Genomic DNA, 12,462 nt, shown 5'->3' with positions numbered 1-12,462 from the left:
GAGTTGGACACATAACAACAAAGCATATCTTTGATGAGGAGGTTGAAAATGTCGAAAATGAGTACTAGAATAAATAGCACATTGTTTTTTTATCAACCACTCCCTCACGGCGGTTACAAACATATTTCGGGTTTGGTGCAAAAAAAAAAAAAAATGGACCTTTAAAATACCAAATATCATCAAGTTTTTTATAACAACTCAATAATTGAAAGAAAATTACTTATACTATCTTCTAAATATAATAATTTTTATAAAAAATTTGGGTCTCTTTAAAAGATGGATCATGAACGGTCGGTCCTATCATCCATCTTTGGAACGGCCTGCTACCCTACTAAGAAGATGAGGACACTATTAAAGATTGGGTTAAAAAATATAAAAAAGCCAAGATAATGACAATATCCAAGATGAAGACGATGTTAATTAATATCCATGAGGAAAACATTTTATCCAAGAAAAATGAAAATCTTTATAAAAGTTTCATATTTTTTTTCTTTGTATTTTATTATCAAGCATATATATATATATATATATATATATATATATATATATATATATATATATATATATATATATATATAGTGTTTGCTTCCGGTGATGACTCAAAAATGACGGGAACTGCGAGGACAATTCTCCATCACCAATTTCGTCAACGACATAAACCTCAAACCCAAATACTTGGCCATTGTGCGTTCGTATGCGATCCATGTCCATGGTAACCAATACGAACTCGATGATTTAATCACGTGCGGTGAACGTATATGGAACCTCATTTAAGTGAGTTTTATCATTTATTTTCGTTTTTCTTTATTTATTTATATTTTTTGTTATAAAAATTAAAAAAAAAAAAAACTAAATAGATATATACTTGGTTTTAACGTTTTTTAAAAGAATTATTATTATTATTATTATTATTATTATTATTATTAAATATCTTTACTACATACTTGATGGTACTAGTGTTTTTCTTTATTATTATTATTATTATTATTATTATTATTATTATTATTATTATTATTTAAACTAAATATCAGTTTGAGTTTTTAATGCTTAACAATTATAAAATTTTAAATAAGAAGAATATTAAAGATTATAATATTTTCCGTTCATACTTTTTTGAATCATATTGTTTTTGGATCATAAAATTTTGAATCAAATTATTTTGAATTGTAGTATTTTGAATCAAATCATTTTTGAATCATATGATTTGGATCAATAATATATCTAATTAAATATCGTTTTTGTTCTAGAAAAAATAATTATGGATCATTATATATTTTGAATCATATAAAAAATATAATTAAGGATTATAAATATTTGAGTCTAAATATTTTTAGATGATAACAAATAAAGATCATAAGCAAGTTGAATCAAAAGTTTTTTTGAATCATCACATTTTGGATCATATTATGTTCATCATTTTTTTTTAAATTAATATTTCTTAAAATTAAAAACAAATACTTCAAAAACTTATTTTTAAAAAATTCATTTTAAAAAGTCACTAGTATATTGAGTATAAGTATCCCTTAAATTCTTATTATTTTTGAAAAAAAAAATGGTAAGTTAACTTTCTATTGAATGGGGTGAGGAGGGCAACTACTGAAGGGCGATCTCGGTTGAAAGCAAGCTTGATTAGTGGTAAGGCAACAAGGTTTAGTACGAAGACTATGAATGGGATCGATCGGAGAGACTACTTTGATCTTTTACCTTATTATAGTAATTCAGTGCTACCGAATCGCCTTTTAGATAAGGATAGTGAAATAGGATCCTAGGTTTTTATATAAATAATTACAAAAATGCATATAATTACAAAAATGTCATATCATCTTGCGATATATTGATGATAAATAAAATAAAATCTCCACCTTTATTTTTTCAATCATGCGGTAAAAATTTATCATCACAGTCCTCACTTATTTTTGAGACCACATTCGATCCAACTTTTATATATTAGGGGAGTAACCAAATTTAGCTTTTATTAGTTAAGAGAAACAACTACGAGGGCCCGACCCAAAGTCAAGAGATTTTAAAATTGATTAAAAGGGATGTACGTTACTGTACCTTAGTAGGCTCATGGTGCACATGATTTATAATTGGTTATAGACGAGTCCAAAGCCCGGTGATATTTGGTTTCTAACATGGTCAATCCGTCATCACTCGTCATGTTATATATTCCTGAAATTATTATTTTAATTTTTTTTTGAATAAGTTAATTTCTATTTCTCGTCAAATAGTGTTTATATCGATATAAAGGACACGACGAACATAAATACCTTCTTTCACTTCTATTCCGTCTTTTCTATCAAATCGATCAAAATCACTACCTACGTTCCACGAAATTGTGCACCATAAATAAGAGCTAATAAAAAGACCTGCGAATTCGTAGAAAGACATCACAATTCCTTGTGGAAAAAAACTATTTCCTAAGACAAAAATAAAGATATCAAATTTCTACCAAGATAACTTGAGGTTCCAACCAACAAGAATCCTAATGAACCTAAAAAGGGATAACAACCCGGCATAAATTACTTGTTTTTCGAGCCCCCGTTATAGGTTTTATCAATATATGTTCTGATCGACAATTCATACTTAATCCAATTGATTTTTTTGGAATTGAGAGAATACCCCAAATGAATTTGACTTTAGTCCTTTTTTTTTTTTTTTTTTTTTTTTTTTTTTTTTTTTTTTTTTTTTTTTTTTTTTTTTTTTCGAAGCAACTCACTTCAACTAGCACTAGTTTGATGTGATCCTTTAGGAGTAATTCATTAATTTCATTAGATCTAAACTAATAACATACCTTCGTACAATCTCACTAAAGATAGCCAAATATATATAGATAGACCAACTTTACAGTTCAGCTATCCGTCAATTCGGGTCTATTTGAAAATAGCTAGAATCCATTGATCACTATAACATTTTTTTGGAGAAATAAGAGTTTTTCAGCGGAAGCCGCTTATACCATATTTTGCTAAATAGATATCTGTGTTATGATACAAGCTTCAGTTTTGAAAAAAAAAATAGATGAGATTTTGTGTCATCGGCTCTAAACAATCTTGTTTTTTTGAACATGAAGAAATAAAGAAGCCATTGCGATTTCCAGAAATACTAGGCCTACTAAAGGCACCAAAGCAGAGACAAAATTAACAGTTGTCATAGCTACCTCGATTTACTATTTGTACCTGTTATTATTATTTATATTTTATATTTATAATATAAAGATATCTTATTATAGATATCTTATTATAATTTGATAATTCTAAATTGGAATTATTATTATTACTTAATAGATATTAAGTATAAATATAAGTATCTATCAAAGTGAGTATATAATGTAGTTTTTGATCTTTCTACATGAAAGATTTGAAAGGATATCGATGAGATATTATTTTCTTCATTTTTTGCTCTTGTCTTCGAATTTCATTTACTAAGCAAAAAGTTTCTTAAAAATTAATTAGATTCTATTTATATTTATATTGAATATGTTGAAGGATTTGTTAGAATCCCATCCTTTAGGGATTCTTAGTCAAAATAGGATTATCTTAAGATATAAAAAAAAGAAAAAATTCTATATTTTATAGATTTTCATTATATATGACGAGAAGAGTATATTTTTTTTGATTTGCCTAATTTCACGAAAATAAGAACTTCATCTTTTATCTTGTTAATGGAGGCTTCTTGATCAACAATCGTGAATATAGAAAAAGGGGCGGATTTTCTGTGACTTTTTATTCTTTATATAATTAGATCTTATGCCAACAAAGAAAACCCCATTCGTCTAATTTTAACTTGGATTCCAATAAACTAATTACTTGTTTGCTCAAAATAATTAAACTTAATGTTCTAATTTTGATTCAAAGGAAAGAAAGTGTGTAGTTGAAATAACGCACTCAGAACGCTTTTTAAAGGATTACGTGGTACGATTAAATCGAATAAGCCTTTCTGGAATAAATACTCGGCCGCTTGTGAACCCTCGGGTACTGTTTTATTCAATGTTTGCTCAATTACTCTTTTACCCGCAAAGGCAATATAGGCATTGGGTTCGACAATAATGATATCCCCCAACATACTAAAACTAGTTGTCACCCCACCGGTAGTAGGAGATGTAAGAATTGATACATAGAATAACTTTTTATTTGATTGATAATCATATAAAGCAGAAGATATTTTAACCATTTTCATCAAGCTCAAACTTTCTTCTTGCATGTGTGCCCCACCGGAAGCACACACTATAATAAGAAGTAGAAATTCTTTAGTAGTGTATTCAATCAAACGGGTAATTTTCTCCCCGACTACGGATCCCATACTATCTCCCATAATCTGAAAATCCATAACCCCAATTGCTACGGTAATATTGTTTAGTTGTCCTCTGCTTGTTTAAACAGACTCGGTTAATCTTGTATTTTTTTGATAAGAATCGATAGAATTTTTATAAGGCTCCTCCTCTAAATGAAATTCAATGGGATCCAGAGAGACCATGTCTTCATCCATAGGCTCCCAAGTGCCCGAATCGATCAGAAGTTCGATTCTATCTGAACTACTCATTTTCAAATGATATCCACATTGTTCACAAAGATGCATCTTTGATTTAAAAAAATTCTTATAATTTCATCCATAACAATTTTTGCATTGAACCCACAAATGTCGGTATTGTTGAGTTACACCCATATGAATAGAACTTTTTGGTCGACGGAAGGCAAACGGACAACAAGCGGCGCCGTTAGCCATTTTTGGATAGCAAAACTATTTTTTTAAAACATCTGTTGATTTAGGAGAAATAACATTATAATGAATGACCCATTGGATTCTGTTGAGGAGCTCCATCGCCTCTGGTACGAGAAAATCACTCATCATGTGTGAGATTCCTTTTAAAACAACTTTTGACTTTTCCAAAAATTAAAAGAAACCAAAAGATGTTTCACTAATGAAAAAGACCTCTTAAAAGTAACTTTTTGTATAGAAGGAAAACTTAGTTTTTTAAAAGTCATAAAATCCTATATTTTTATGACTTTTAAAAAGTTAACCTTTACATTAAAGCTAATACAAACACATTTTAAAAAAATTCTTTTCGAAAAAATCTTGGTAAAAAATCCTTTTCCAAAAGTAATCCCAAACACCGCATTTCCTTAACTACAGGGCTGTTATTGAAACTTTACATTTTCGGTTTATAATCCAACCCGGCGGTTCTGTTCTCCGTTTCACCGGTGACGAACAAAAGCAAATCCAGCTCATCACTTTCTCTCTCCAAGGTTCATGTTCTTCGACTTGATCCGCAGAACATTCTTAATTTAATATATAATTCCATTCCGATTTGCATATTCATGTCTATTCATCTTTTGATCTGCTTTAATTTTTGTAATAATTGACGCCATTTCATGTTCTCCGGTCATCCTCTCAGTTGGATCTGATCGGCAGACGTGAAGCTTCTGTTGGATAGTTTCAACCATGGTGAGAACTCAAACATTTCTCTTTTTTGATAATTACTTTTTTACAAAGCGTTGCTGTGGAATTAGGGTCTGTAAAGGATATCCATTCATGAGGATTTGGTTTCACTTTCCAAAGTTCTCCAGGATTGGGATACATGAAAATGTCGGTTTAAGCTTGAAGATATTGTGATTTTTGCACTGAAATTGTAATATAATGCCTCTTCTTTTGTTGCAAAGTGAGCCTGATCTCTGTATTCGTAAAATGACTATATCAGAAAAAGATAGATACAGATGTAACATCATGTTCTGCTTATTACATGTTGATCTGATCACTCCACATTTCTAGTGGATGCTAGTTAGACACTTAACCAAGTCTCTAAGAGAGAAGTTAGCAGTGTGCAACCATTATGCACTTCAGTGAAGCCCATTGTCATAGGTATAGAATGATTGTTGTACTCTGTTTCTGGACTAGTTCTAGTCTCTTGTTTGTGCAAAAGACAGGAATGCCCTCCTCATTGAATATGTATTTGTGCTTCATGTGAAATCTAGGTTTGATGTGCATCCATTACTTTAATGTCTTGAGCTTCTTCTACCTCCTAGCAGAATAAAAATAATGGAAATTTTAGTTTGACACTTATTTTCTTGTTGTAGATTCAATTTGTTCTCTTAATAAGTCGACAAGGAAAGGTTAGATTGACAAAATGGTATTCACCCTATTCCCAAAAGGAACGAAGTAAGGTATGTTATTCTCCTTATAAAACATATCATACTCTTCACACACAGATTATGAACTATGTGATTTTTAATTACAAAAAAAAAAAAAAAATTGTATAGGTTATAAGAGAGCTTAGCGGGATGATTCTCACACGTGGTCCCAAGCTTTGCAATTTTGTTGAGTGGAAGGGATTTAAAGTTGTTTATAAAAGGTATATCATGCGAATTTTTTGTCTGTGCAAAAGACATGAATGCCCTCCTCATTGTTATCATTGGAAATAATACTTTAACTAGTATAAATGTGAGTGTTTTTTACTTGTCAGATATGCAAGCCTCTACTTTTGTATGTGTGTTAATCAGGAAGACAATGAATTGGAGATTCTTGAAATCATTCATCATTTTGTTGAGATTCTTGATCGTTACTTTGGAAGTGTGAGTCATCTAAACCTGGTAGAAATTAGTAAATTAAACATATGTTATTAAAATCAGGAAAATGAAACTAATTTGGAACTTATTTTGGCTAGGTTTGTGAGCTGGATTTGATCTTTAATTTTCATAAGGTATGTTATTTTATATGCCCATGAAAAAGTGAAACAGTTTTCGTTTTTGGAAAATTTCATGGTGCAAATCGTTTTTATTATAACTGAAATAAATTATTTTATTTCAGTTTATATACCTAATGAGGGTATTTTGGTCTTTGTTGCAGGCGTACTACATACTGGATGAAGTTTTAATAGCAGGAGAACTTCAAGAATCAAGCAAAAAGACAGTTTCCCGTTTAGTATCTGCACAGGTAATATTTAACATTTTTATTTTTATTTTTTCAGTTAACATTTAACATTTTTATTTTAATTTTTTGCAGGATTCTTTAGTGGAGGCAGTGAAAGAAGAAACAAATTCTATAAGCAATATAATTGCACAGGCAACCAAGTAAAACTCCAACTTCTTTTTTTTTTTTTTTTTTTTTTTGTGTGTGGAATTGCCTGATTTACATATTCATTTGATTCATTTGGTTTCATAAAATCTAGAAAGAGATGCATAAACTTCAAAATGAGTATTTGCTGATTCATGCAATGAGACAAAAGTTGCAGCTTTTTGTCCCACCTAAAAATGTGGACAGATAAACAAACTGATCTTAGGGACGCTTTCAGTTATATGCGGTAGTTATAATATGTGTTTTTGTAAAGTACCAAAAATATGTTGAAGTTTGGAGAAAATGATTTTGACAAATATCCTAAATATTTGGCTTTCCATAAAAAAAAAAAACAATTGAGTTCTAAACTTCGCATAAAGGTTTTCTTCTTCGGACTTACTTATTTGAGATCAATGGAAGAGAAATATTCACACTTTATGGAGCTTTATACATTAATACAAACATAAGAAATCGATACATAGGGCATAGTACTAGAAGGTTAATTGCAAAAGAATATTTCTAGTTTTGGTAAGACCCCATATTTTAGAAGATCAATGGCCCAAATAAACCATTGAAATAATATTTGTTGCACATGTTATATTTGGAATGGACCGATTTTAATAAAACTAAAGTCAGCGTTAAAAGGGGAACAAAGGCAACTAGGTGGGACTATTCGCTCTTCATTTTTCATCCATGCAAAAGACATAAATGGTTGGGTACAAATTTTCATCTAAAAATATCTAATATTATTTCGATAAAAAAAAGTAAAAATACCAAAATTCGTAACTTTTATTTTCTGTAAATGAAGTATAATTTTGACATACTTCATATTCAATCCAAACTTCCCATTTATAAAATCTTTTTGATTTTGTATTTTCTTTCATGGATCCTTCATTTTCAAAGTTGTTTTAGATCTTGATGACACAAAATTATTTGAACTTTCAAAGTTATGAAAACTCTTAGTTTTTGTCTAATCTCAATCGATTTCATGTCACTAAAATTGCATCGACTTGAATCTTCTACAAATGTATCTAGGGAAATACCAAAGTTTTTCTTACAAATACAAAACTCTATAAAAAATAAAACACTTAGAGTTTACGATAAAATCTAACTATAAAAATGAACATCAAAGAAAACACAAAGAACTAAAATCTATTCTTTTAATCTAAGGTCATTGTGCTCCTATTTTCTTACGTACAGCGGTTTTTATCTGAACTGCAAAACATGTAAAACATCTACTATCTTTCCATAATCTAACATTCTTTTCTTTTCTTTCTCATACCCTACAATCAAATCTACAATTTTCATATCATACGCTATTATTCTTTCTCATTAATCTATCTCTTATACTATTTTCTCATGCATTCTTATCTCATCTATCTCATACTCTATTTTCTACTCTTTTTCTCTATTCTTTTTTTTTTCTTTTCTCAGGCTTATATACTACTCTACTCATACTTTATCTTCTTTTCATTCTTTACCTCTTTCATACTCTTCTCACTTCTTTTATTTTCTCTTTCTCATACTCTATCTCATCTCATATTTCTCTACTTTTTCTTTCTTTCTATGCATGCCCTTCTCATACACTTGCTCTGCTCTTTTCACATCTCTTACTCTTAGCATGCCTTTTTCATACTTTGCTTACACTCTATCTTTCTATGCACAACTTCTTGTGCCTCAACATTCTATTCTTATATAGACCCAAATGGTCTAATCTCACATGATAGCTTCATCTATCATGTAGGGTACAACATAACTCCGATTGATGAAGGTTCTCCTTTCCGGACCCCGGATGACATTCCGGAAGAACCTCTTCCATTCTCCCATCCTAAGGTCACAGTGGATGAGAACATGTTGCATGTTATCTTAGTCCTGAATAAAAACCAAGACAAAGGCAAGAATCCTATCATGGATTCCGAACCTCCACCAAAGCAAAAACTTGGATGGTCTCAGGAAGAAATTAACAAGGCTCTAGAGGACAGCATCCGGATTCAAGCACTCAAAGACGACCCTGATCCGATGCGTGACATTTCTCCTCTATTCCGTGAAGGCATTCTTAAGGATGTCGACTTAGTACCTTTTATGTACTACGACATTCCTTCTGATGATTTCGAACAGCTCGATCTTCCTCTCTCACCCTTCAATTTTTACATTAAGTTTGCTCCTCTCCATCCCAACGACAATCCGGAGGTCACCATCCAAACAGAGCGTGAAAGGCTTAAAACATTCTATGACAAGAATGCACTTCCTTTTACGGAAGTATGGACGAGGAAGAAGATCACCAAGATTTATGGGTACGGAAGAAAAGTCCTCACCAAGTTTGAACTTAACTGTCCACTCTTCCAATATTATGTTATCCGAAACAAGCCATCCTATCAAACCATCACCGATGTTGACTTTCCGGTGATGAATCCGAACAACATTCTGACTTTAGCTGCTCACTTCCGAGGATAAAAAGATGATATCGGTATGGGTGCTTACCATGCAGCCCTGAGCTTCCTCAAAGACTATGTCGCTGAATTTAGTCGACGTGACTATGAGTTAGCTCATTTGTTCGGAACCGAAGACTTTGTGGCCAAGATAGAGTATGTGCTTCTGGAAGCTAAACTGTTAGCTGAAGGCCCTATTGATGATCCGGTTCTAGGGTTTGTTTAAAAGACTAAGAAGACAAACAAGAAGGATTTTTTTCGAGTCCTTGACAAACACCTGGTTCTTACAAAAGCACTTAAGAAGTTCATCAGTCGTGCAACCAAGTCTGAAGCTCTGGAGCATGTCAAAGTAAAGTTTGTGAGTTAGTTGTCCTGGTACACCAAAGTCCGAGAATGGTTGTTCAGAGCCTATACATTCATCAAGGAAGAAGCTATCTAAGCTGGCTTGATTGATAAGTTCACTTAGGGGGAGATTGTTGGAACCTGAAAGTGAACCTCTAGCAATCCTAAGTCCAAATGCCAGTCAAAAGTCAGCTGGTGATCCGTAGTGAAGACTGGTCCGGAATCAGTTTGTGTCCAGACGTGAAGATGTGTTGATGATAAGGAGATCAAGAGTGAAGGCATTCCAGAATGGCTGTTTAAGTCTGAAATGTTTGTTGTTCAGAAATCAATATTTTGTCTTGTATTTAATGTAATTTGTCTTTAGTTTGATTTAACCAGTCATAGGACTTTTTCTTTAGTCAACTCGGATATTCAGAGTGTCAGATGTTACTCTCTTATCTAGTCCTATGTATGTAATTGGCTAGTATTATGTTTCTTGTACTCCTATTTATAGAGCATTCAATATCAAATCAAGAGACAGATTATTCAAAATTCTTAGTACATTCAAGTTACTTCATCTTTCTGATTATTCTTTCAAACATTATTCTTGTTCTTCATTTATTAACTTTACTTTGATCTTCATTCTCATTCTTCATTTATGGCTTGAACATTTGTTGAATACTTTAACTCAGACTTGACTGGTCTATCCAGGCTTGCCTAGAACATTTATTAGCAAGCAGACATTAATCTTAAGCATTCACTCAAGGTTTGACTTTTCAAACCTTGTCCCTGCGCATCAAATCGTTCTTGTTCTTACAATTATCCATCATGAGGAAAAATAGCTTGGCACATTTATGCCCTATCGAGAATATTTCATCACAATTGAAGCACGAGCCTTTTGCCCGCCTCTCAGCCATTTCTACAGTCGTTAGTTTTTTTCTAGGCCGGATTTAGTGCTTCAGTTTTGTAGTTTCCAACTCCTCCTTTTTCCTTCCGACTCTCGTTTTTGGATTGCAGTCGAGGTTTGGTTTCATGTAGGCCCAACCCCTATTGGTTGTCCTGCTTCTGCCACTCTTAGCTCAATTTGTATGGCTAGATTCATGGCATAGTATAGAGTTATGGGTCTCGAAAATTCAACCTCATATCTTATCATGTTTATTAGCCCCACACAAAAGTGCCACATGCTTTGTTATGGAGTTATTCCAGTCGTTCTTCCTAATAGAGACTCGAAACTTGCACAATAATCTTTCACCGTGCCGGTTTGCCTGAGTTGCATTCGTTCTCCTAGTGGTTTCATACTCATCGGAGGCCCAAAATGAACTTTGCACTCCTCCACAAATTTGTTCCAGGTTGGCCGTGCTTTCATCCGTCTCAAATTTCGATACCAGTCGCTTGCCTTGCCTTGAAAAACAAAGGTTGCCTGACGAACCCATTCCTTAGTTGGAGTTTGTTGTTCTTCAAATAAATCTTCGCAATTCTGTAGCCAAGCCAGGGGGTATTCCTTGCCATCATAAGTTGGAAACTTCATCTTTGTAAATTTCGGCACCCTAGTTGCTTTATACCTATTGACTTCATCAGTTTCGTCCCATATTTTGAACCCATGTTCTGGTTCTGTCCTCCTTTGATACATAGGGTCTTGATCACCTTTTCGATTATGTGTTGATGCTTCACCTTTTAAAGGATCCCACTTATATTTGAACTTCAGTGGGTAAGTACTCCTCCATGATTCCGATTCATGTGCCTTCCCTGTGTCGTTAGAGTTTATTCCAAACCCTTTCCCTGCGTTGTTAGGATTTATCCCAAACTCTCCTCATCCTCGTCCTACCCCCATTAAGGATATGAATCCCTTTCCTTCTTGCACGCCCAAATTAATACCCTTGCCTCTACCCCAATCGGTTCATTGTTGTCTTCAAATTGTTGTTCACCTTCTTCCTCCAAGCTAGCTTTTAATCCGTTTTTAGAGTTTTTCTGTTTTGACAAACCTTCTTCCACGGACACATATTTAGCTTGTAAGTCTGCAATCGCCCCTTTAATCTCATTATTTCTCTGTACCTGTTGAATCATGAATTCCTCCAACTTTTTCATCAACTCTTCTGCAAGAGTCGCCATCACGAGTGGCTCTGATACCAAATTCGTTATGGCCTGGGATCTAGATCTCGTGACAGGACCTGTATTTGTGCTTCCTAAAATCGTGAGTATTACTAACACCTAATCTCCTATTGAGAGGAGACTAGGTTAAACTATTCTAAGAGATTAAAAGCAATTGACTTCAAGCATAATTTTATTTCATGAACGACTACCCTTTAAATAAGGATAAACAAAAGACTCTAATAAGGAAACAAAGATCACCCAAATCGACTCAAATACTCAATGATCCTAATTACCAAATTTAAAAACCGAAATAAGATAATTTCTTAAAATAAGATACTTTCCAGAAATTAAAATACTTATTATTCATATGATTCATAACATAGTTATAATAAAAACTATAATCTAGAAAACAATTAAGTTTTAAAGAACATGGTGACATATAAACAATTGCTTTTAATATTGTTGGTGTCATACTGCCATAATTAAAGAGCGTTATGTTTTACAATAATGATAGTTATTTTAAACGTGATCAAATACCTGCTACCGAGTACAAACTCTACGAAAGAAAAAAAAT

At 32.5% G+C, this 12,462-nt stretch overlaps 1 protein-coding gene across 2 annotated transcripts; it reads left to right on the top strand.

Moving 5' to 3' along the window:
• Positions 1-5,139: 5,139 nt before the first annotated feature.
• On the top strand, positions 5,140-7,263 carry LOC144996970 (AP-1 complex subunit sigma-2-like). Of its 2 annotated transcripts, XM_078956784.1 has the most exons (8): positions 5,140-5,243; positions 5,393-5,442; positions 6,072-6,158; positions 6,255-6,346; positions 6,458-6,566; positions 6,659-6,694; positions 6,841-6,927; positions 6,997-7,263. In XM_078956784.1, the coding sequence occupies exons 2-8, from the start codon at positions 5,440-5,442 to the stop codon at positions 7,066-7,068; spliced, it is 486 nt and encodes a 161-aa protein (XP_078812910.1). In that variant the 5' UTR covers positions 5,140-5,243; positions 5,393-5,439; the 3' UTR covers positions 7,069-7,263. The 2 variants fall into 2 exon arrangements, with proteins under 2 accessions (XP_078812910.1, XP_078812911.1); XM_078956785.1 differs by lacking the exon at positions 5,140-5,243 and having other exon boundaries at positions 5,250-5,442.
• Positions 7,264-12,462: the final 5,199 nt, after the last annotated feature.

This window comes from Lactuca saligna, chromosome 5 (assembly GCF_052625555.1).
Source record: "Lactuca saligna cultivar CGN05327 chromosome 5, ASM5262555v1, whole genome shotgun sequence".
Classification (NCBI taxonomy): domain Eukaryota; kingdom Viridiplantae; phylum Streptophyta; class Magnoliopsida; order Asterales; family Asteraceae; genus Lactuca; species Lactuca saligna.
This window is presented reverse-complemented; position numbering and strand designations above follow the sequence as displayed.